This window comes from Megalobrama amblycephala, linkage group LG3 (genome assembly GCF_018812025.1).
Source record: "Megalobrama amblycephala isolate DHTTF-2021 linkage group LG3, ASM1881202v1, whole genome shotgun sequence".
Classification (NCBI taxonomy): Eukaryota; Metazoa; Chordata; class Actinopteri; order Cypriniformes; family Xenocyprididae; genus Megalobrama; species Megalobrama amblycephala.
In genome coordinates this window covers 45,768,893-45,795,809 of record NC_063046.1, presented here as the reverse complement: position 1 = coordinate 45,795,809, position 26,917 = coordinate 45,768,893, and the positions used below count along the sequence as shown (strand labels likewise).

General features: G+C 38.3%; 1 protein-coding gene across 1 annotated transcript; it reads right to left on the bottom strand.

The window, feature by feature from the left end:
- Positions 1-441: 441 nt before the first annotated feature.
- LOC125264065 lies at positions 442-25,696 on the bottom strand. Its single transcript, XM_048183309.1, has 7 exons — positions 25,648-25,696; positions 25,230-25,538; positions 17,234-17,539; positions 8,390-8,692; positions 7,337-7,462; positions 1,559-1,597; positions 442-1,193 (listed from the first exon to the last, which is right to left on the bottom strand). The coding sequence occupies exons 1-7, from the start codon at positions 25,694-25,696 to the stop codon at positions 1,102-1,104; spliced, it is 1,224 nt and encodes a 407-aa protein (XP_048039266.1). The 3' UTR covers positions 442-1,101.
- Positions 25,697-26,917: the final 1,221 nt, after the last annotated feature.

Sequence of the window (26,917 nt, the reverse complement as noted above, 5' to 3'; positions counted from 1 at the left end):
GTGTTTTCTGGAAGTCTTTTAAACAAATGAGATTTAAATTCAAATTTTGATTCTAGGGCACCTTTAAAAGATTTATTAGGAAGCAAAAGCTGTATCAGTGTTTGTCCACTAGAGGACAGAAGAGATCAGACATTAAGATCAGCAGTATATCAATATTCATCAACATGCTTCTGAAAATATAACAAAACACAAGAAACAACACCACAATGTGGTATCATTCCACTAAATATTAAATCTGAACAAAATGTCTTTTTACATCTTTTTTTTTTTTTTTTTTTTTTTTTTTTTTTAAAGAAGTACAATAAGGCTACTGTAAGTGCTTCAGCATGAATATAAAGGCACTTTAATTCATCACATTAATGGACATTCAGATAAGATGAAGATTCATTCGCATAATCTTTGAATATTCAAGCATAATAACCAAAGCAAAAAGAGCCATACATTTAAAACTTAAAAAAAAAATGTATATAAAAAGAAAGTCAACTTAAGTAGTTGTTATAATTATTGTTATTTTTACAATAATAAAGTCACTTTCAGTGAAGCTGAATAACACTGAATGGTCGAAGCTGTTTGTCTCAAACACACTAATGAATTTCTACACATGAAGAGAAGGTCATGTGATCTCAAAGACATGTGATTAGTTCTGAACATGAACATTAATCAGGCACTGGTGTTAATGACATAAAACAGCAAATTCAAATACTGTGGTAAAACATCTTATGAAAATCATATTCCTCACACTCAGTGTTGATAATCACACAGTCAAAGCTGTGAGACTCACACTAGTATTGTGTAACAGAGGTACAGGTGTGAAGTGTAACATTATTAAATGATAGAAGAAAGTGTTTGATTATTATGTTTCTTGGTTCATATAAACCACATACGCTTTTCACATGCAGGTTCATCATCTCAACAGACATGGGTTCATTTCTCACTGTAACTGGACGGATTGTAGAGGATTATGAAAGCAGAAATGTGTTTTTGTTGTTGGAGATGAAGTGTTGATGATGTCAGAGTGATTGACACTGGTGGGCGTGTCTTATCTTATTAAAGTGTTGATGATGTTAGAGTGATTGACACTGGTGGGCATGTCTAATCTCATTAAAGTAAACTCTCCTGCTCATTCACTCCATCCCGATCCTCTGCATTCATCTCTACAGTCACTGATTCATTCCCTCGTTTTTCTGTGGAATCTGTCAGAAAATACACAGACAATGACAAATTAAAAGAGATGATCTGGATTCAGTCATATTATATGAGACATCAAAACTAAAGTCAAGCATTTACATGTATAAAATCATTTAACACAGACTGTCAGAAGTTCATCTCACTTATTTGACAAGTTCAGTCTGGTTTAAGCTCTTTTCTCACAAATGAACATCATATTTATTGTTCTTGTGAACTCAAGCATCTACTAAAATAAGCAACTAAAATGTAAAGTTCATTTAAACTGTTTCAAATCTGAAAACTGAATGAAAAAACTAAAGTGAATGAAGCCGCATCTCACACATCAAATCATGATCACACTTTAAATTCAGCACAAATGACAGAATCTCACCCTTCATCAATGGTCTCCTCTCCTCTTCATCTGTGACAGCTGCACATAGAAACAAAGAAATACAAGGAAAATGTTTCCATTAGACCAAGTGTGTTTTTGCATGTAAAAAAAAGGAAATAATGTGTTTGACATTACTACATAATCATCATTCAGATGCTGTTTTATCAAACAGACAAAGACAGTTTGCTGTTTCTGGCAAGAAGAAAACAATATAGATTTTTCCTTTATCTACAGAGCACTGATATAAATAATGCTGAAGAAAATTCACTGAGGTGATGCAGCAACTTAAAGGGATAGTTCACCCAAAAATGAAAATCACATCATTAATTACTCACCCTCATGTTGTTTCACACCCATGAGACCTTCGTTCATCCTCAGAACACAAATTAAGATACTGTTGATGAAATCCGATGGCTCAGTGAGGCCTCCATTGAGAGCAAAGCCATTGAACTTCTCAAGATTCAAGATCCAGAAAGGTACTAAAAACATATTTAAATCAGTTCATGTGAGTTCGGTGGTTCTATCAGTCGAAACACTGCTTCAGAGCTTTACGAATCGAATCAGCGATTCGGAGTGTCAAAGTCATGTGACTTCAGCAGTTTAGCCGTTTGATACATGATCCGAATCACTAATTCAAAACAAAAGATTCAGAAAGCTCAGAAGCTCTGAAGCAGTGTTTTGAAATCGGTCATCACTAGATATTGTTGAAAAGTCGTTATTTTGTTTTTTTGATGCACAAAAAGTATTCTGTATGTCACTTTATAATATTAAAATAGAACTACTGTAGTCACATGAACTGATTTAATTATGTTTCTAGTACCCATTTGGATCTTGAGAGTTTCAATGAAGGCCTCACGGAGCCATCAGATTTCATCAAAAATATCTTAACTTGTGTTCTGAAGATTAACAAAGGTCTTACAGGTGTGGAACGACATGAGGGTGAGTAATAAATGACAGAATTTTCATTTTTGGATGAACTAACCCTTTAAATCATTTTGAAACTTGAATCATTAATCAATCATTGGCAACTTGCATCTATTTTGATGGTAAGATGGCGGGACGCACAGACGCAGTGGCTTCGTGCTCCCCACATAAGTGCTGTTCTATGTTATTAACGTTTACCGACTATTAATGTATCACAAATAAATGCGAAAGTGTACTAAATCAGTTACGCAACAGAAATGCTGAGCTACAGATCGGACATTGTCAAACATAAACCCACAAAGGATTGCTGATTCTGATTTTCTCAGATGTGGCTGAAACCAGAGTTGAGCTAGCAGGCCAGATTCTTCAACGACCAAATCCGGTAAGAAAACTATCTGTGTTTTTGTTATTTCCAATTCTACAATGATCGATAAGGTTTGCTCTCTGGACTTGGAAGACGTTAAGATGTCAACCTTTTCATTTGCCCAGGGAATCATAGACAGTTGTGATTGTTATGGCTGTATATATACGAGCGGGCCTACTAAGGTGGCACTGGAGCAATTATATGCTGCGTTCACACCGTAACAACAGAATAAACATCCTGATGCATTTCAAATTCATGTCCAACGCATGTGCGTATCTGTGCTGACCGCTTGACACCTGGACTGTTTGTATGTTTTGCTACATGGCTTCCACCTTTCTGTTTGCGATGACATTTTTTCACTATTCTGTCTGGATTACTCCATTTCTCACACTGAATTTGCGTCATTTATTCATTTGGCAGGGGCTCTCCCGCTCCTTATATGTGTCCCAAGTGAACTGGACTATTGTCATTTTCAAACTCCTGTTGTCTGTGAGCTTGCTGTTGCAAGCCCTCTACCCGTTAACATCCCGGCTCTTCTGATGAGTAAACCGCAACTCGTCAGTCGGTTGGAAATTGCTTGCTAGGGTGTGTTGTCTCCTAATTACGGCGAAGTTCAAGGGTCTGGCTAACATGGTTTTTGCCTGTGATCGGCTCGCATTTGCTCAGTACTAACATGCCTCAGGCAAAAGTTTTTCTTTTTTCTTCTCTTATCTCCCTTATTTTTTATCTCACTTCCATAATGGATATTGGATATTTACCATCGCAGCTAAGGGCCTTGAGTTGCTCACACAACTTAATTTTCATGATACCAATTCATTTGAATATATGGTATTAAAAGCTGACTCTAATAATTATCTTGCTATATCGTCCTCCTAAAGTCCTGTCCAACTTTTTTCCTGAAGCAAGTTAACCCTTGCCTGTTCATTGTCATTTCCCATGTCTCCTGCTTGATGACTTCAATATTCATGTCGATATTTTAATCTGACTGGACAGCGGCGATGATTTTGTCCTCCATTGTGGTCATATCCTTGATCTGATCTGTACCTCAAGCTCGCTATCTGCTCACGTCTTCTTCTGACACTAGATCTCTGCACAGCTCCTTGATTTTAGGTTAAGTCTGCCTGTGCATAAGAAATGCCTCAAAACTGTTATTTCATACCGTAAGTCTCAGATTTTTCAACTTCGGGCTCTACTGTTTCTTCAGGGCGTCAGACGTCGTGATATTTCTTTTCCGTCCATAATATTATCCTAACTAACATGTAAATCTTACAGCAGCATGCCCCAGACGCTTCCATTCTTCTCCTTGGTTTACCCCTGAGCTCCGTATTCTCAAAGCTACTGTGAACGGCTTGAGCGTCTCTATAAAAAAACGGTCTTACTGTACATTATTTAGCCTTTCTCAATCATCTCAAAATATACAAATCTGCTCTCATCTCAGCTCGCTCTAGTATCTGTCTCTGCCACAATGAATAAATCAAGTAACAGGCCAAAAGCATTATTCAACACAATAAATAATCTTACTAAACCTCCACCTCAATACTCCCTAGCTTCTAATGAGCTTTGCTGTTCTTTTCTGGATCATTTACTTGAAAAGACAGATGCTATCCACCAATGCTTCTCTACTGATACAAAGCTCGACTATCCACCAAATCTATCCAGTCAAACTCTGTCTTGTTTTTCTTTGACGACCCCATCTTCTGTCTCTAAGTTAATCTTGAAATCCAACTCTTCTTCCTGTCAACTTGATCCTGCTCCTACTTCTCTCCTGAAACTTTGCCATTCTTCCATCTCTGCACCTATCTCTCACTTCATCAATACATCTCTTAGCCTCTGCTTCATTTCCTCTGCCACTCAAAACTGCTGCAGTTACCCCTGTTCTCAAGAAACCCAGCCTCGACCCCTCTGTTCTATCTAACTACCGTCCTATTTCAAACTTACCCTTCATAGCTACATTACTGGAAAGCACTGTTGCCTCCCAACTCCAGTCTTTTCTAGTTGAAAATAATCTCTTCGATCCCTTTCAATCTGGTTTTCTCCCCCTCCATAGGACTGAAACTGCACTTGTAAAGGTAGTGAATGATCTACTGCTTTCTGGTGACTCTGGCTCTCTGTCTATACTTCTGCTACTTGACCTCAGCTCTGCATTTGACACAGTCTCCCATGAATTACTTGTTTCCCGTCTCTCTATTTGGGTATTTCTGGTTCTGCTCTTTCTTGGTTTTCTTCCTATCTCTCTGACAGACAATTTTACATCTCAGTTAAGGATTTTCGATCACCTACTGTCCTCCTAAAGTGAGGTGTTCCCCAGGGATCTGTTCTCGGGCCTTTATTTTTCATAATTTACATCATACCGCTTGGTCAGATTTTACAACGACATGGTATCAACTATCATTTTTATGCTGAAGACATTCAATTATACTCAATCTGCACACCTACTCTACCTCCCCAAACAGACAAAATCTCTGCTTTGTGGGAGGCAAAGACATAAAAGATTGGCTTAATTCAAATTTTCTGAAACTCAACATGGACAAGAGATTATTTTCATTGGAACTCCCTCACTTACCAGCAATATTTCTACCAATTTCACCTGTGATATTGCTGGTTCTCACATCAAAACATCCAATACTGTTAAAAATTTAGGTGTTATCATTGACTCTACCCTATCTTTTCAGTCTCATATTACCTCTATAACCAAATCTGCATTCTTTCACCTACGTCGCATTGCCCAACTCCGTCCCTTCATCAGTACCAAAGACGCTGAAACTGTCATGCATTTGTCTCATCACGCCTTGATTACTGTAATGACCTTTTCATTGGTCTACCGTCCAGCTCCATTTCCAGATTACAATACATTAAAAGCTCTGCTGCTAGAATACTCACCCATACCAAGCGCTCTGCTCACATCACCCCAATTTTGTATGATCTCCACTGGCTTACCAGTTGCCTACCGTATTAAATTCAAAATTCTCCTGCTCGCTTTTAAATCTTTGCATGGCTTGGCTCCCCCTTATCTCTGTAATATGCTCGTCCCCTACACCCTGACTCGCTCACTACGTTCCTCCGACTCTGACCTTCTCGTTGTCCCTCGGCATCGCCTCTCTTCAATGGGGGGCAGATCATTCAGTGTTACTCTGTGAACGCAGCAAACACCCAAACCCAAACTCTGTAATTCTCTCCCTCGCTCACTCTGTTGTGTTAATATCTCTGAATTTAAATCATTACTCAAAACTCACCTGTTTTCTGAATGTTATACCTCTGATTTGATGGATTGATTGTTCTGCATAATTACTAATATTTCTCTGAATGTTATGTTATGTCTCTTAAGTCCTGCTTTGTATTTTATTGTACTTGACTCTATTCTTCTGTATACTTCCCTGTCCATTATTGTTTTTCATCATTGTCTACTCATATTATCTCTTCCTTGATAATTGTACACTGTAAAGCGTCCTTGAGCCCTGGAAAGCGCAATATACATTTTATTATGGAATTTTTATTATTGCAGGGGATTTTAAATCAAGCCCATCTTAAGACTGTACTTACCAGATTTTACCAACACGTAAAGTGTAAAACTAGAGAGGAAAATACCCTAGATCAGATCATGTTTATACAAACATGAAAGATGCTTATAAAGCTATACCACTCCCCCACCTTGGACAGTAAGACCATCTTTCTTTGTTTCTTGCTCCTGCTTACAAAGCCTCGGTTAACAGTGTTAAACCAACTTATAGGATTGTTAAAGTTTGGGCTGCAGTTGCCATCAACCAACTACAGGACTGTTTTGAAAACACAGATTGGAACATTCTCCCATCAGTCAGACCTAGAGACATTTACTTCATCTGACGTGATGTCTATGACCGTGTGATGCTCAGAGAAATCACAGACAACCCAACAGAGACACCTCAGACTCTACAGGCCTCAGTTAACATGATAAATGAAGTTCAATTGAAGGGTTTCATGGCCTAGTTTGTGTTACTTTCCAAATTTTAAGACTAGCGATTAAGATTAATTTTATATATATGGGGGTTGTATTAGTATTATATTGCTATGTGTTGCTTATATGTACAATGTGCTTATGGAAAATGTTTGGTTCAAACAACATTGGACGCCATTGCATGGAAGAAAAAAACGTTAGTGTTCTATAGAAATGTATTCAAAAGGGACATTCTCACTATACAACCTGAGGAGCTGCACGGCAAATCAATCTTATGTGAACAGAGTGGAGAACCCAAATGTGTTTTTTTGTTTGTTTTGTTTTGTCTTTTTTTGGAGCTTGGCATTTTTGTCCATCCATGACTTTTAATGGATGGACAGAAATCTTTACATAAATAAAGGTCTTGTGGGTTTAGAACGACATGAGGGCATTTTTGGCTGAACTATCCTTTAAGAACGACACAATACTGATCTAAAATAAAATCATAATTACAAAAAATTGCCCTCACCAGAAACAGTAACATTGTCTTTGAATGTAAAATTGCTGTACTGAGACTCACAATGAAGAGAACATGCATCTTCTGTGTTTTCAGCTACAGGACGGTTGTCATCTCCAGACTTATCTCCTGTCTGTATTTCAGGATTGACACGTAGAGCCTCATCCACCCACTCCGTCATTGAGTTCTCTTCATCAGTCAAAGAAACAGAGAAAAATACAGAAGAGAAATCAGAAGCAGAAAACCAACAGCAGCAGAAATAAACAGAAGAAACATTGTCATATCACACCTGACATACTGGATCACAAACATATCATTTACTCTATTTTAAGATGAAAAGAGCTCAACTTGTCACTGTAGAAATCTGAATGTAAGTATAAATCTCTACAGCTCATGTGTGTTTGACTGATGAAACTGTGTTGAACTCCAGTCTGTGTTTCTAAGAGTAAAAATCCACTCAAATGACATGAAATATGAGTGGGTTGAATTGTGTTTGTGTGAAGAAGCGCTTCTGAATGTTTGATTTGTGATCAGATAATGACTGTACTGCAGTTCAATAATGATCAGGAATAATGAGGAGGATTGTGACTGATAAAGTTGATCAAACAATCCTGCAGACAGAAGCAACACAGTCTGTGTGAAGAACAGTTTCAGAACAGACAACAGCATCTGAAAGAAGACTGTCTGAAGCTGCTTCATTGAGGAACCACATCTGTCTGAAACACCACAAACCAGCTCTGACTAAATACATTAATTCATTATTATTCAATTAAAATGAATTAATCTGTAACTGCCTGTATTTACAGTTGACTTCAGTTGATCTTTTTGAGTCTTACAGCTTTGATAAAATAGAGACACATTTGAACACATTTTCAGTCCAGAATGATTGAACTCTGTCCATTAATTCCTCTAGAAGGTCTTGATCCTGACATTACAGTGTGTTGATTTCTACATCAGTGTAGATCTGCTATGGAAGCAGTGCAGTGATATGATGAACAGCTCAGAGTTTCTCCATCATTAATATAACACAACTGGAACACTTTTATGATCATATTTTGACACAAGGTCTGTCATATACACTGCTGCTGTTTCACTGAAAGACTTTGTGTTACTCACCACAGACGATAAGCCTGAAGAGTCTGAATGTTGAATAATCACTGGTCTTGATCTCTATCTTATATAATCCAGTGTGTTCAGATCTGGTTTCTTCAATGGTGAGATCTCCAGTCTGAGGGTCCAGCTTCATTTGGTCTCTGAATTCATCATCAGTCCATTGAGGATTCTCACGGTTCACTCCAGTCATTTCAGCGATGAGTTTCTCTTCAAACTTCCACTGTATTTTATCATCCTTCTGTATTTTAGTATCATAGTTCAGAGTGACAGAATCTCCCTTCAGCACTGATGTATTCACTTGACGTCCTGCAGCAGCACAGAAACAGAGAAATATAGATCAGAAATCAGAAACAGAAACTAACAACATCAGACAACAAATCATTACTGATCAATTGTTCAACATCTCAAATGTTTCATTCACTCAGTTTATAAATATCAGTAATGAACTCAGCTTTCTCTGATTCTACCATATGATAGAAATCTACATGAAGATATAAATGAATTAAATGAGTTGAGCTCAAATCTAATGTGTGTTTTGACCAACAGAACAGCCTGAAATCCACACAACAAACATCAGACGCACAGATTTAGTTGAGCTTGACTATTTAAAGATCCTCTTTTAAACTAAAAGAAGCAAAATGATTTGTTCATAATATAAATAATATAAATATATTCATAATAATATAAACTAATTTTATTTGTAAAAGTAATATAAACAACTAGCCTGACGTGGTCATACTCAATTCTAGTTCGAATATGAGTCTGATACTGCTCCATTGGGCTTTGATTATGGGGGCGTATTTCAACCGATCCAGGAAAGACCTCAATTGGATAGACCTACAACCAATCAGAGCTACAGAGTAAGTGACGTATGTTGAGCGACGCATAGTTGTCAACAGAACTCTTCTTAGCGACCATCGGGGCCAGCTGATAGATCAAACTTTTGCCTAATCCCGTAGGAAGGACGGCAAAGACATCTTTCCCATCGACAAATGCCTTGATCGCGGTCCTCTGTTCCTCTTTTAAAATTAATGCGCTGTCGATATCTTCTATAACGGACGCGATTGCGGAATCTACACATCTCAGTTCTTCAACAACAGCCATCATTGTTGTAAACTAATTGACCTTTCGCAAAGACTCGCCCCCACTGCACACGACAAACGACAGCCGTTGGACCGGAAGTCATTCATTTCCAATGGAGACGGGGGCTGCGTGGAGTTCCGATCATATGCGAATGCGGAAATTTCGGATCCGATTTGAGCTTCGGATGCGTTGAAATATTTGAACTTCTGCGGCTAGACCGTATGCGACCGTCCGACCGGATATGATGTATTCTAGTCAAAACGATGAGCACGAAGTTAGAATTACCAATATTTTAACACTTTAACGTTATTATATAAACACTATTTCTTTAAAATGGTGGTTATCAATAATTATGTAAAACAAAAAAGATATTTTAGGATTATTAAATATTTTTTTACGTATTAGCTCTATAAAATCTACTAGTATGTTTTTTATTTTAGATGTATTGAGGGTCATTTGCTTTGTATGGATATATTCATACATGCATTAACTTTACAATCATTAAAATCGTTCAGTTTACCATGGTGGTTGCTGGGTTGGAATAAGCCGAGGGTAACGGTTGCTTCACTACCAATTTCAAAGTTCCGTGCGACTGCCGCTAGGGGGCGAAATGCGACAATCGGATGCGAATGTCGTGTGCAGTGGAAAGGCGGCATTAGTTTTGTCCGACGAGCCGTGGCGCTGTCACGCCACACAGAGTGAAAAATACATCGCGGAGCAAAGAGGAAACTGACAACACATCGACAGACGAGACAGAGTAGGTTACTTATGATATTAAACAAAGTCCCAGCTTTCAAACTGTGTAGTTATTAAAAAAATTCAAACAATAAAAACCGTTTTGTGGCTCTTTAATGTGTTGTGACCATGATCGTGACAGATTGCTGTAGCGCCTCAGCTCAAGAGGCTCGTGAACGGATCATCTCTTCCTACTAGTCCATTTATAGCATCAAATAAACATGAATGAACATGAGAATGAATGTTGTTTCAAACGCGGAAAGATGTCAATATACACAATTTTTCAAGTTTAACTCCACCGATGTTCATCTTATAACTCCTGACTGCTTTGTCGGCCAAAATAGCGGATGCGGCGTTCTGATTGTTAGATCGCTTGTCAATCAAACTCCCCAAGCACTCTTTGATGACGTGGCTGATTACGTTTCTGGTGATAATCTGTCAATCATCGCCCTGACAATGTGATTGGATTGGATTACTCATACGGATCGAGTCCAGTCCGAACTCCCCGACCTCAAAATGTTGTGGGCGGGGCTAAGTTCGGCTGGCATCCAGGCTAATAAACAACATCTTTAGGATCAGATATTTTTATTTTTAAATACAACATTGAATTATTGAACAGTTGCACATTTTTGAACAATTATATTTACTTATTGTCTTATTAAAGGGCTATTTCACCCCAAAATGAAAATTCTGTCATTAATTATTCACCCTCATGCCGTTCCACACCCGTAAGACCTTCGTTCATCTTCGGAACACAAATTAAGATATTTTTGTTGAAATCCGATGGCTCCATGAGGCCTCCATAGGGAGCAATGACATTTCCTCTCTCAAGATCCATTAATGTACTAAAAACACATCTAAATCAGTTCATGTGAGTACAGTGGTTCAATATTAATATTATAAAGCCACGAGAATATTTTTGGTGTGGCAAAAAAACAAAGTAACAACTTATATATTGATGGCCGATTTCAAAACACTGCTTCAGGAAGCATCGGATCATACATGAATCAGTGTGATGAATCTGCCAAAGTCACGTGATTTCACCCGTTGGCAGTTTGACGTGATCCGATTCATGATTCGACACACTGATTCATTTATGCTCCGATGCTTCCTGAAGCAGTGTTTTGAAATCAGCCATCACTAAATTGTTACGTGTGGTTGCCGGAAGGTAACACAGACGAGGAGAATATATCCAAATATCGGTTTATTACAATAATCCACAGGAGAACAGGCAGAGAGGTGCAACAACATAGTCAGACGGTGAACGGACAAACACTGAGTGAACAGGAGGAACTAAATAGCGAAATAACAAGGATGAAATAAGACACAGGTGATATAGATGAACTAATAATGAAGGCGGGAAACAGAACATGTGATCATAGTATGTAAACAGAAAGTCCATAAACTGAAACTGAAACTAAACAGACTGTGACATAAATAAGTCGTTATTTTGTTTTTTTGGCGCACTAAAAATATTCTTGTCACTTTATAATATTAATATTGAACCACTGTACTCACATGAACTGATTTAGATGTGTTTTTAGTACCTTTATGGATCTTGAGTGAGGAAATGTCATTGCTCCCTATGAAGGCCTCATGGAGCCATCGGATTTCAACTAAAATTTGTGTTCTGAAGATGAATGAAGGTCTTACGGGTGTGAAACGGCATGAGGGTGAGTAATAAATGACAGAATTTTCATTTTTGGGTGAACTAACCCTTTAAACTAGTAAAACTACACATTTCAAATAATTATAGTTTTAAGCAATGTATAGGTAGTTAGTTAGTTAGTTAGTTAAAAACAGGGCACAATGTACTGTGTTAATATGAAGGAATTATCTGTATTCATTTTTCACAGGTATTTTAACTGTATTATAATTTACACATTACATTTTGTGTTTTAGGGTTACAACTTAACAGATCTTGTCCTGGCAGAAAATTACCAGAACCTTTTCTGTTTTTCTACAGTTTACAGTATGCCTAACTGAACATCAATTATAGGTACAAGCTAATAACATGCTGTAACATAAATCAACAATTATTATTGAACAATTGCAACTATCAACTTAATTCACATATGAAGTGTGTGCTGTCATCTTTCTTCAGCTCTCTCCAGGCTGATGTGCTGCTTGACTGACTGTTCAATGTTTCCTCTTTTTGAGTCATTAAGATTGTTTAAGTCACTTTTCAAAAGTTGATAAAAGTTGCCAAATACATTTTAAAAATAGCTAAATTTGTTGCTGGGTGCTTTGCTAAGTTAGTCTGAAAAGTTGCTGAATCTAGTTAGCAAGTTGGCAACAAAGCTTCTGGTAATCAATTCTGCTGTGATAAAGGTCTATTGATAAGACCAACTTACTAAAGGTGAAACTGTACCTCCCTATATGTGTTGGCAAAATGTAAAATGATTAATCTGGTGCACCTTCACACATCCAACAAGGCAGAATATAGACAAAACTAATTATAGACAATAGCAGCAACATTTATGATGTTAAAGGGTCAAGAATAAACATAAAATGAAGCTAAAAAAATCCTTTAAAGGTTCCTTTAAATATAAACAGAATTCAAATTTACAAAGAACCAATGAAAACAATTGCATATAATATCATCCACCAATTAAATTCCAACTGAGAGATAAAAAAAACATCTACCATGCACACCTTCATGATTTTTTTTTTTATAAAAATGTACACTGCCCTAAAAAAGAACAACAATCATGGTTTATAAACATACAATATATACCCTTTTTAAGTAAAAAAATCCAAAAAGCCTCCCTTCTTTTTCTAATTAAGTCAATGTCACTTCCTCTTAGTGGAATTTTTATATGTTCAATGCCAAAGAATAAAAAGGAAGACATGGATGATTACATTGTAAACAAAAAATAACATGCATTTTGTATTATCTCTCTTATTTCATTAAAATTATTCACATTTTCACAGATTCTGCAAGTGGTTCACATACTTTTTCATGCCACTGTATATATGTATATTTAAGGACTTTTTAAAATCCAGAGAAATAAGTGTGTCCGTACGTCACCAACCAATGACATCATAATGTTTCCGAGGGTATTTATTTGTAGAAACCATGGAAACACCAGAGATGCTTTAATATATTCTGTGTTTTATTAGTCAAGAGAACAACTGTTTGAATACATTCATCAACAGAAAACTAATCATGTTATATAGCTCAACACACTAAGTCTTATTATTTAAATCTCGTTTCCTTGATTTATCACGAGTACCATGTTTTACCATGAATATTATTGATCTAGTTTACTGCAGTGTGTTTACTGCAAGTGTCTCATAGCAGCTGCTGAGCGAACACACAGAGTAACACTATAACAACTTTCAACACACAAATGTATCTAATGTGGTAAACAATGCTGTGTTACTACACACCTACACTTGACCAGAAGAAGCAGAAGTGACAACTGGGGCACAATAAAAGCTCCACTGCTTTTGAAACATGTGTCGCACTCGTCTCTCATTAGCAATCGCTCCAGCGGTCTTGTTCAGCTCCAACGGCTTCATGTTACAGTAATGTTAAATCTTAAATACATTCGCTCATCCATGAACATGATTTTTGTCCCGATTCTTATCCACCAGCTGTAGACGTGAAGGAAACACCTCCCATGATTCAGTGAAATCAAAGAGTCATCGAGCTTCACCTTTGTTTTGAATGAGCGACCTCTAGAGGTGAAAACTACATAGTGTGCCTTTAACAAAAATGAAGAAGTCATGGGGGAAACTAAGGACACTCTTACTGTAACATAGGAATCAGAAGTAATGATCATCAAATGACTTTGATTAACTGATCATCAGCACATGATCAACTCTATAAAAGCAGGAAGAAGGAAGATTATTCACAAGTGGAAGCTGTTTGAAACAGACACCAATCTTCCCAGGAGTGGACGTCCCAGCAGATTCTCCCCAAGATCAGACCGTGTGATGCTCAGAGAAATCACAGACAACCCAACAGAGACACCTCAGACTCTACAGGCCTCAGTTAACATGATAAATGATGAAGTTCATGACTAATAATTCAACAGCATGGAGACAATAATTCTGCTTATACACTCAAAAAAATGACACTTTAAACTAACTCAAGTCAATTATGGACAGTGGCTCCACACAACTAACTTAGTTTCTATTAACATTAAAGGTTTATTTTTACTCTATGCATAATCCTTGAGTTGTGACAAAACAACTGACTAAGGAAGAATCTATGTAAAATAGTTATGTCCAATTTACTCAATTCAATCATGGACAGTGGTTCCACATGATTGAAACAAGTAAAATCCAATAGAATCAACCATGTTAAATTAACTAGAATCAATTGTGTTCATTTAAAATAAAATAAATAAAAAGCAATAAATAAATAAATAAAAAATAAATTGTTTTCATATACATTGATTTTTACAATTAATTCTTCTTGTTTAATTTTGTGATGTTCTGTGTTAGAAATCTAGATGTGATACTGGATTCATCCTAAATTGCCTTGACCAAAAACATCCTAAAGCCTAAATTGATCATAAGTCTATTGGTGGCAATGGTTTTACAATCAACATAGGCTTACAATGCTTTTGGGAAATGCAATTCAGAGCACTAGCACAGTGATTACTTTCTTATTAAAGTAATATGAAATTTGGTTAGCAGGTCCTCAACCCAAGCACAAGTGCAACAATTCACCACAATGGTAACCCTAAAACTATTAATTAACAGAAACTTTTAAATACCAACATAATAGAACAGTAAACAATAAAAAGTCTTTCCATTTTCTCATCTTCCTAAAAACTGCTTAAAATAACACTTTATTTCAGCATTTACACTCCTAGTTCATCCCCTTTGCAAAGCATGATGGGAAGTTAAAATCCTGTTTGATTGAGTCCTGGTTGGGTTTACTTGATTGAAACATGTTATTTTAATATAAAAACATCAAGTTAAGTCAAAAAGTAATTGTTTCAACTTAATTTAACATGAAGCAATTGAATTTGAACCAGAAACCTAATGCAATGGTGTTGAATCAAAATAAGTTGTTTAAATAAAGTGAACAGCATCAAAAAATCATTTTTTTTCAGTGTACTACGGTTACCACACCTCAAGACACTGTTCTGATAGTGTATTTCAAGACATCTGTCAGGTTTTTGTCCTTAAAACACTTTAATTTCTTACGCATCTCATCCCAAGTCTCCGTTGCTAATTCCAAAACATCATTTCAGAACTATAACGGAGGCTCGAGGCTTGATAGCAGAATACAGTTATTAACACAGCGTGAGAGAGAGAGAGAATTAAAAAACTAGAAGTCAGAAATATTCTTAATAATATGTACAGTTTTTTTGGGGGGGGGGGGGTTTGTTTCTTTTGTGGATGAAGGCTGTAAGGACCAATTGAGATAACTGAAATAATTTGGAGAAGTGATATGGAGCAATTCATCCCCAATGTATACAAAAAGGGACATTATCACTGTATAAACCTGAGGAGCTGCACTGCCGTCCACTCTCCTGTGAACAGTGGAGTGTTTTTTTTGTTTTGTTTTTGTGGAGCTTTGAAGTTTTGTTTCCCCACTTTTAATGGATGGACAGAAATCTTGTGATGAATAAAAGTGTTGTGGGTTTGGAACGACATGTAACGATATTTATTTATTAGCTCGAAAAGGGGAAATATTAATAATTAGTCATAACTCATTATGATTAATTAAAACGTTTTTGAATCAGTTAATCAAATTAACTTAATGTAGCTGAATTCATATTACAATCAATTAATCTGTTCGGCCAGCGAACACTCAGTATTAATTGTCTATCAATTCTAATAGAACAACGGTTTTATAAGCAGACCTGAATCAACTCGCAAGAGTGTGCACACAAGTTTTATTTAACTAAATCACAAACACATAACTAAACTAACAAACATACCATTCACGCAGTGAGAGAGTGGAAAACGAATTTGAACCATAACATAACAGGGGAATGAAACAATGGAAAGAGTAAATTAACATTTGCTGGACGAACCATCAGTTTCAATACTATAAAGCACCTTTGTTAAAAGGGGTTCACAATCTTACTACTAAATTGCCATTTAGTGTTCAAACGATACTTGCAAATGCCTTAGCTGTCTGGATCTGCAGGCTCATGATGGTTTGGTCCGCTGGCGTGGAAGTTAGAATCAGCATCTTCTTTTGTGGTCGCTGCAGTTGTGCATGGCTTGAAGTGAAATGGAGGCCGACCAGCCCGGCTCGGGCCGGGTGGCCCTTGTTGTATTAACAGGAACAAAGCAAAGAACTAGAAGTCCATAAGCACTAAAAACAAAACTCCCCTGAGTGTGATTTTTGTGGGGGCTTTTGAACTCTCCAGACAGTCGACACCTTCCAATCATGGCTTGACCAATGAGAAAGGTGCCATTCTCTGGCGGGGGATTTAATTTGTTTGAAAGTGAGTTAATTTGCCTGGGTTTGTAGGTTTGTGTCCATTTATACTCTGATAAATATAACAAACATACAACGCATTCTATGGTATTTCGATGTCCACCAACATGTGAGTCATTAAACAAGGAGTAATTTGATAGTAAACATCACATAGCAGAAATGCATTATCTCATAGTTCCAACTTTCAGGCATGCCTAACACTATACAACATACGAAAGAACAATCATACAAACAGTAAAAATATACACAATGTACTGGGGAAATGCATGTTCATTCATTTAGACGAGGTTGTCAATGAATTAATGGCAAAGAATCCAGTTTATAGAGAATGTCTGGTTCTAGTGGCCTGTCTCCTAAGGGTCTTTGAAGTGTGTGTAAAGGGCATGTGGTGCAGATAAGGTGATAGCGCCCAGTGGGGGAGCCAGACCTTTCGGGGCCGGCATGGGTGATTGCTTTTTACAATTGTGTTTGATCACTCCAGATGCTACAGACATGACGGAGAGTGATTGAATGATGAATGAACTTACATTTTTGGCTGAACTATCCTTTAAGAATGACACAATACTGATCTAAAATAAAATCATAATTACAATGAAAGTAAATATTTCACTCACCAGAAACAGTAACATTGAATATCTTGAATGAGGCGTTGCCATTTCTGATGATCTTTAGTTTGTATTCTCCAGCGTGTTTAGGTTTGATTGTCTTGATTGTGAGATCTCCAGTCTGATGATTCAGATACACATTGTCTTTAAATCTAAACTCATTGAACTCAGACTCTTCTTCACACTTCTCTTCTGTGTTTTTAGCTACGAGACTGTTGTCATGTCCAAACATCCAGAATATCTTATCTCCTGTCTGTATTTCAGTATTGACACGTAGAGTCACATCCGCCCCCATCATAACTGGCACTGATATATCTGTCAGAGAAACAGAGAAAAATATTTATACTTACATTCAGATTTCCAGAATGACAAGTTGAGCTCTTTTCATCTTAAAATAGAGTAAATGATATGTTTGTGATCCAGTATGTCAGGTGTGATATGACAATGTTTCTTCTGTTTATTTCTGCTGCTGTTGGTTTTCTGGTCACATGTGTGTTTGACTGATGAAACTGTGTTGCCAAAATTTTACTTATAAAAGGATATATGTAATGTTACACAGAAGAAAACCTTACTACTATTATTATTGTAGCATGGAGACTGTGCCATTATGCTCATTGTTTCTTTTTAGTTCGATAAAAAAAAAACTGAATAAATTGACCAAAATATTCAAAATCACTTATTTATTTGAATATTTTTGAAGTTGTTTACAACCAAGTCACCAAAATACGATGAATACACATTGAGCAAAACCCAACACACAACAGTAAATCTATTAGCCTTATTACAATTTACATATTCTTATCATGTTAGTTGTTGTTGGTGTGGGTGACTTAGTATCCAACAAGCTATTGTGTGCTACCAAACAAGCTAACGTTAGGTAACATTATAATCGCTAAAATAGCGGACTCACAGAAAAAAAATCATGTTATCATCTTTTTTTATCTTTCTTTTTTTTGTTATGACAAATTATTCAGCATCGTCAGTATTAAAGAGAAAATAATCACTTCATCCGATGTTTTTGAATAAAATAGCCTTGACAGGCTACTTACTGGAACTCTTCTCAACTAACGTTACTGTAGTAGAACTGTTCTCTCCCGCCGGCGCCGCTGGACTTCTACACACACACGACTGTGACGTGCACAGTGGACCAAACCACTGTGAGGCAAGGGAGGGGTGACTCAAAATGTTTCTAAACTTAAAAGGCCTGTTTGAGAATTTTCCCAGCCTCACTAGCTGCTGCCTGTCTGTCAGGAAGGTGGTGATCCACTGACAGACAGAGGTGGGCACGGAGAGCTGAGTAGGGCTGTCGCGGTAACCGCAATATTGTAATACCGCGCTATTGACAAGCCAACCGCAGAGGAAGGAAAGAAACCGCAGAAACCGCGGCAACCGCAGTGTTCAGTTGTTGTTGTTTTTTTTTGTTTTGTTTTGTTTTTTTGAGACTGGCCTTCTTGATTTACAAATTGTCACTGTGCATTTAATGTTGAATAAATTAATAATGATTCAAGTGTGTTACGATTGTCATTTTCCCGCGAACTGTTTGTATCCGGTGTTTCGTTTCCTATTTTGAATAGGCCTAGTACTGAAACCATGGCAGGCGCTCTCGTCCCAAAACCTAATGTCACGTCGCCAGTTTGGGAACATTTCGGCTTTCAACCCAATGAAAAAGGCGAGCCAGCGAATTTAGATGAGCCAATATGCAAAATTTGCTGCAAAAAGGTGCCTGTGACACGCGGCAATACATCTAATTTGAGGTGTCATCTCGCTAACTGTCATCCAGCCATTGAAGCGCAGCTGCCCCCTCAAGCATCAGGTCGCGGAGCAACATCAAAAAGAACAGCTGAGGCCAGTAACGTTACCAGCCGACAGTTAGGAGTAGCTGAAGCCTTTGCGAAATCTGTAAAATACAGCCGTGAAAGTAATAGGCATAAGTGCCTTACAGCCGCTGTTACGCTGTATCTTGTTCAGGAGATGGTTCCATTCAACACGGTGGAGAAACCAGCATTCAAATCAATGCTTCAAAAATTTGACAAGCAGTACGAGTTGCCGGGTAAAACCTACTTTTCAGAAACAGCTGTGCCGAAAATGTACAGCACGGTAAAGTCAGCTATCAAAAGCGAGCTCATGAATGTCGACTACTTTTCTGCCACAACGGATATGTGGTCAAGTGTCAATATGACTCCTTATTTGAGTCTAACGGTTCATTATCTCAGCATGGAATGGACTCTGAAATCACGCTGCCTCGAAACCGTGTTTATGCCCGAAAACCACACGTCCGACAATATTTCGGATGCTCTCCGGCACGCATTTGAAGAGTGGTCCCTAGGATGAGAAGAAGCTGTCATGCATTACTACAGACAACGGAGCCAACATTGTTGCAGCAGTCAAAAAGTTGAACTGGCGGTGGCTGAACTGTTTTGGTCACAATTTACATTTGGCAGTCACAAATGCAATGGCAAGCGTAAAGGACCGCACAACCCGAGCAATGGGCCTGTGCCACACATTGGTCAGTACATTTTCTCAGAGCTGGTTGAAGAGAAGAGATCTAGCGAAAGCACAAGAGGAACTTCAAATTCCTCAGCATGGCCTCATACTGGTAAGTTATAGGCTATAATGTAGGTTAAACGATCATGTTATTAGGCAATAAATAAAAATTAAATATGAATGAATTATAAAAATTAAACAAATTAAAATAAATATTTTGAGAGGAAAATTATTTCAAAGGGTATATTGAAAAAAAACATATTTAGGCTAATTTCAGATCAATGTAACGCCCATATCTGTCTGTGCACATTTAAAGAATTCTTATTCTTTTGCAGTTGGGATAAAAAAATATATATTGAAACGAATAAATAGCCTAATTTAAAATGTAGCCTATAATTTATTTTGGTAGGATAATTATAGATTTGTTGTCATTGGCTAATTTCTATTCAATGATTTAACGGCCAATTCTGTTCAGGACTGCGCTACAAGATGGGGCACCAAACAGAAAATGGTGGAAAGGGTTTTGGAACAAATCCCGGCTATCAGAAGAGTTCTGGATGATCGGAGACACCACCATCTAAATCCAAGCTGGCAGGACATCGCTGTCCTTGAGTCTGTGAATGCAGCGCTTAAACCCGCGGCTGAGTTTACGGATCTGCTGTCTGGCGAGAGCTACGTTACAGTGTCTTCAGTGAAACCTGTCCTGAAACTCCTCACTGAAGATATTCTTAAACCATCAAACGAGGATACCACCTTAACATCAAACATAAAGCACAAAATGTGTAGTGTTCTACAGGGGAAGTACGAACCAGCTGCCTTACAAAAACTTTTGGAAAAGGCCTGTTGTTTAGATCCTCGCTATAAGGGCGATCATATAAATGACACGGAGACAAAATCCGCACTCATTGAAGAGATGATGGGAGTGGAGGACGAGGAAACCAGTGCGTCAGTGGTTGGAGAAGAAGGGCAAATGATGGTGCCACCACCAGTAAAGAAAAAGACTCTTGGAGACCTACTGAAGTCACGGGCAACCTCCGCGTCAGCGCCCATACCCAAGAGAGCGCGAGCAGATAACGAGCTCATGCGCTATCTGCAAGAAGAGTGCATCGACTCCAACGCGAATCCACTGTCCTGGTGGCGCGATAATCAGTCTAGATTTCCGCTGCTGTCCAAAGTCGCGCGCAAATACATGTGTATTTGTGCAACGAGCACACCGTCGGAAAGAGGTTTTCAGTGCCGCGGGGAATATTGTCACCCCCATGCGATCCTCCCTGAAACCACATAAGGTTAATATGTTGGTTTTCCTAGCGCGAAACAAGGACATGATAACCGAGGTCTAAATCACATTAGTTAACACTTAAGTAATGTTTCGTTTATTCTCTGTATTTTCACATAGGCCTACACGTTGTTTTAATGTGATACTTTAGATTTCCTTCGTTTTTCAAATTGGAAAAGGCATTTTCTTATTGCTTGTTTTCATGTGATACTTTAGAGTTCTTTGGTTTCTTTTATTTTTTATTTTTTAAATGGGAAAAGGCAAGTTCTTGTTGCTGTTTTGGATTTAACAATAAAACAAAATGTTTTAAAATGTGTCTCTGTCAGTTAAAAAGCAACAATGACACATAATAACTCAACAATAGAGCTTTGTATGCTGTAAAATTAGGTTTGTTTAAAAAAAAAAAAAAACAAAAAAAAAAAAACGGCCGGTAATACCGCCTATCGCGCTATTGAGCCACCCATAATAACCGCAAGGGAAATTTCTTAACCGCGACAGCCCTAGAGCTGAGTTAGTTTGGGCTGGGGGAGTGATGGGATGATGGTGTTAAAAGCAGAGCTGAAGTCCACAAACAGGATCCTCACATAAGACCCTGGTCTGTCCAGATGCTGGAGAACATAATGCAGTCCCATATTGACTGCATCATCCACAAACCTGTTTGCTTGGTAAGCAAACTGCAGGGGGTCCAGTAAGGATCCAGTGATGTCCTTCAGATAAGCCAGAACCAGTCTTTCAAATGACTTCATGGCCACAGACGTTAGAGCCACAGATGATGGTGGAGCGTTTGAAGCATGAGGGGACTTCGCACAGCTACAGTGATCTGTTGAAGATCTGTGTGAAGATGGGGGCCAGCTGGTCAGCGCAGGTTTTCAGACAGGCTGGTGAAACGCTGTCTGGGCCTGGTGCCTTTCTTCTCTTGTTCTTTCTGAAGACCTGGCGCACGTCATCTTCACTGAACTGAAGTGGAGGAGTGGGGGAGAGGGGGGGTTGTTGGAAGTGTTAATGGGGTTTTTCAAACCTGCAATAAAACCCATTCAGATCGTCTGCCAGTTGTTGATTCTCCACAGAGCTGGGGGATGGTGTCTTGTAGTTGGTGATGACTTTCAGACCTTTCCACACTGAAGCCGTGTCATTAGAAGAGAACTGATTCTGAAGTTTATCAGAATAATTCCTCTTTGCCACTCTGATCTCCTTTTCCAGTGTGTATTTGGCCTGTTTGTACAAGACTCTGTCCCCTTTTCTGCGAGCATCTTCTTTGGCCTGACGGAGCTGGCTGAGTTTTGCAGTGAACCAGGGTTTGTCATTGTTGTAAGTTAAATGAGTCTTTGTAGGAATGCACAAATCCTCACAGAAACTGATATATGATGTAACAGTCTCTGTGAGCTCATCCAGATCGGTGGCAGCAGCTTCAAAAACACTCCAATCCAGTGGTCTCAAACTGCCGGCCCGCGGGCCATTTACGGCCCGGCTTCCCCCTCCATCTGGCCCGCAACTGATCTCAAAAATAAAACATAATCCGGCCCACAAAATTTTTATTATTATTCTTCTCTAGTTGCTACTTGTCTGATATGCAAAGAAAAAGTCGCCGTTCTAACGGGCATTCACATATCGTGTCACATAAGCGGCCACGCCGCATTCTCCTTTCCAATGCGCTTTCGCTCCAGTGGCGTCTGTTGTTGCTATGCAACCATGAGCCGCCTCTCAACCGCGTCACTTCTATTATGAGCGCGCTTGCCTAAATTACAGTAAAAGCACTCGACTTTAAGTCACGAGCGCCGATTTAAACCACCGAAACGCGTCCGATGCAACCCATTAAACGTTACCGATGCTCAAACGGCATCTTGGACAAACGTGTCTCAGGTGTGTGAGCACAAGCGCTGCAGGTGTCTGTCAAGAAACAGAAGAGTGTACAAATGCATTCAGGGAATATATTTGTTCAGTACAGTGTTGTTCAGTGCAAGATTGTAATGTTATTTAAGCTAACATAAATTAAGGGAAAATACTTCCACTAGATGTTAAAAACTAATAATATGTTTGTAACAATGAGAGATTTTTATTTTTTGGCAAAAATAAAGTTGATATATATAGCTCCAGTTTTTTGTTTATTTCTGACCCCTCCAGGAGTCCATGCCACAAGTGTTGGTTTTGTTCCTAAATTACTAAAAAAAAAAAAATGTATTCCATGCACCTTGTTGGATGTGAGAAGTTGCACCATTGCAATTAATAGTATTATATTAGTATATTAGTAGTATTATATTAGTAATATTATATAATTATATTACACTCTGTAACAATAAGAGAGACACTGCTGTTTACATTTAGTATGGTAAATAAAATATTTATAGCATAGCTATATAAATATTTTAGTAGGCCTAATGAAATTTGAAGTAAATGAGAAACATGCAAAGAAAAGTAAATTTTCTGAAATGTTGCACTTTCTTGCGCTTGAATGTTAATATGGCCCTCCTATGAGGTGTCAATCACAGAAATGGCCCCCCACCAATTTGAGTTTGAGACCCCTGCTCCAATCAGTCCATTCGAAACAGGCTTGTAAAGCCCGCTCTGTTTCAGTGGTCCATCTCTTTACAGTCTTTGCTACAGGTTTAGCTGATTTCAGTTTCTGCCTGTAGGTCGGTATGAGATGAACTAAACAGTGATCAGAGAGCCCCAAAGCTGCCCGTGGGACAGAGTGATATGCATCCTTTATTGCTGTGTAACAGTGATCCAGTGTATTACTGTCTCTGGTGGGACAGGTAACATGCTGTCTGTATTTGGGCAGTTCACGTGAGAGAATCGCTTTATTAAAGTCCCAGAGAATGATAAGAACAGAGTCCGGGTGTTGCTCGCTCTCTGTGATCATATCAGCGAGTATCTGTAAAGCCGAGCTCACGTGCGCTTGCGGAGGAATGTAGACGCTCACCAGAATGAACGAGCAAAACTCCCGCGGCGAATAGAACGGTTTGCAGTTAATGAAGAGTGTTTCAAGATCGGGACAGCACATCTTCTTTAACACCGTTACATCTGAACACCACCTTTTGTTGATGTAAAAGCACGTCCCACCGCCGCGCGATTTCACCGTTGATTCTGCGTCGCGATCTGACCTAAACAGCTGAAAGCCCGGCAGACTTAACACGCTGTCCGGAATGGCGTCGTTCAGCCAGGTTTCTGTGAAGCACAGAGCAGCCGAGTTCGAGAAATCCTTATTTGTCTGGGAGAGCAGAAGGAGTTCGTCCATTTTGTTGGGCAGAGAGCGGAGATTCGCCAGATGGATGCTAGGCAGCAGCGTTCTTAATCCGCGCTGTCTGAGCTTCACGAGGGCGCCCGCACGCTTTCCCCGTCAGCGCGTCCTGAAGCGTCTAAACAGCGCTGCCGCTCCGCAGACTACAACATTCAACAAGACGTCTGAATAATCGAAATCCGGTAAGAGATTTTGTGGTGTGCACTGCCGAATGTTCAGCAGCTCATCCCTGGTAAAACTGATCATGTTTGAAAAACAAAAAACAGGAAAAACTAACAAAAACAGTACAAACACTGGAGAGCTAAGCACTGTGGCAGCCATGCGCAGCGCCATCTTGTCATCAATATGAGTGTGTTGAATTGTGTTTGTGTGAAGAAGCGCTTCTGAATGTTTGATTTGTGATCAGATAATGACTGTACTGCAGTTCAATAATGATCAGGAATAATGAGGAGGATTGTGACTGATAAGTTGATCAAACAATCCTGCAGACAGAAGCAACACAGTCTGTGTGAAGAACAGTTTCAGAACAGACAACAGCATCTGAAAGAAGACTGTCTGAAGCTGCTTCATTGAGGAACCACATCTGTCTGAAACACCACAAACCAGCTCTGACTAAATACATTAATACATTAATTCATTATTATTCAATTCAAATTAATTAATCTGCAACTGCCTGTATTTACAGTTGACTTCATGAAAAAATACCACATGACCTTTTTGAGTTTTACAGCTTTGATAAAATAGAGGCACATTTGAACACATTTTCAGTCAAGAATGATTGAACTCTGTCCATTAATTCCACTAGAAGGTCTTGATCCTGACATTACAGTGTGTTGATTTCTACATCAGTATAGATCTGCTATGGAAGCAGTGCAGTGATATGATGAACAGCTCAGAGTTTCTCCATCATTAATATAACACAACTGAACACTTTTATAATCATATTTTGACACAAGGTCTGTCATATACACTGCTGCTGTTTCACTGAAAGACTTTGTGTTACTCACCACAGACGGTAAGACTGAAGAGTCTGAATGTTGAATAATCTCTGCTATTGATCTCCATCTTATATAATCCAGTGTGTTCAGGTCTGGTTTGTTGAATGATGAGAGATCCAGTCTGAGGGTCCAGCTTCATTTGGTCTCTGAATTCATCATCAGTCCATTGAGGGTTCCCACTGTCCTCTCCATTCATTTCAGCGATGAGTTTCTCTCCAAACTTCCACTGTATTTTATCATCCTTCTGTATTTCAGTATCATAGTTCAGAGTAACAGGACATCCCTTCAGCACTGATTTATTCACTTGATGTTCTGCAGCTGCACAGAAACAGAGAAAAAAAGATCATAAATCAGAAACAGAAACTAACATCATCAGACAACAAATCATTACTGATCAATTGTTCAACATCTCAAATGTTTCATTCACTCAGTTTATAAATATCAGTAATGAATTCAGCTTTCTCTGATTCTACCATATTATAGAAATCTACATGAAGATATAAATTAATTAAATGAGTCGACCTCAAATCTAATGTGTGTTTTGACCAAAGGAACTGCTTACAATACATCAGTTAATTTCATTAATGAAAAATGTTTGTTGACAACCTTTTTGTCCATGACTAAGACGACACAATGAGAGACGACCCCAATAATGATAACGTGACTAAAATAACACATGCCATATAAGACGAGACTGAAATGTGGCTAAAACATTTAAACTTTACCAAAATCACTCTTTTTAAATAACTTTTTGTTTTTGTCAAATAAAGGGGACACAGCATAGACTGTTTTTATGGGTGTGCATGCTTATGGTTGCCAGATTTCCAGAATTTAAACCTCCAATCAGAGCTTTTCTGTTAAAATAACACGATTTACATAATCTTTGCAATCTGGCAACCATACACACAGACGCTCTCTCTAGTCTTCACTGAGGAAGAAGCACAGATGATCTAAAAACACAGAGAAGTGAGCTGGAGTTCAGCGCTCTTCACTTGAGATTTTCTACTTAAATTAAAGTGTCAATCAGTTAGTCTATATTTCGCTGCTTGTTCTCTGACTAAATCTGCAACCAAAGTGTTGAGTTAAAATAACAAAAACTGAACATGTACACTGTAAAAAATGATTCTGGGTTTAAGTCAAGTGGACAAATAAAATCATGTCCTGTCAACTTGCAGTGTCTCACTACACAATAGGATGAGTTATATCAACCTCAACTTGAAGGGAAATTGAAAACTTTAAATAACGTGTTCATATAACAACAAAACATAAGTTCTGTCAAGTTTCTTTCAAATGCGCATGTGCCAGAAACTCTACGTCACGATGACGTACTATTTTACCGAATTTGAGACAGACGCGCCATCCGCCATTTTCTGCACGAGAAGCTGCTGCTGATCACGCAAGAAAAGATGATGAAGGAGCCCGCGTTTGAACGACTACAGAATAAAGATGGACTTTATGGACCGCAAATAATGAAATGAGTAAGTATACCTTGATTTGTGCTTTCTTTAATGTTAATTTGGGCATGTTTCGTTAGCGCTAAGCGTCCGGGTTAGCCTTGTTTAGTTAGCCCTCACTATCCGCGTTTTGATTTCAGGCATTCATATTTTGCGAACTAAGACAGCTTGATAATAATCAATAGTCACACGCACTGCCTGGCAAATTTATGCTCGCTGGACATCGAGCTGCTGTCGAGACGT

Excerpts from the sequence above, each read along its gene's own strand:
- LOC125264065 (XM_048183309.1), bottom strand. The coding sequence starts at position 25,696 with ATGGTAGAATCAGAGAAAGCTGAATTCATTACTGATATTTATAAACTG. Across the intron at positions 7,463-8,389 it reads CTTCAGGCTTATCGTCTGTG|AGAACTCAATGACGGAGTGG; the intron begins GTGAGTAACACA and ends TGACTGATGAAG. Across the intron at positions 1,194-1,558 it reads GAGGAGACCATTGATGAAGG|ATTCCACAGAAAAACGAGGG; the intron begins GTGAGATTCTGT and ends ATTTTCTGACAG.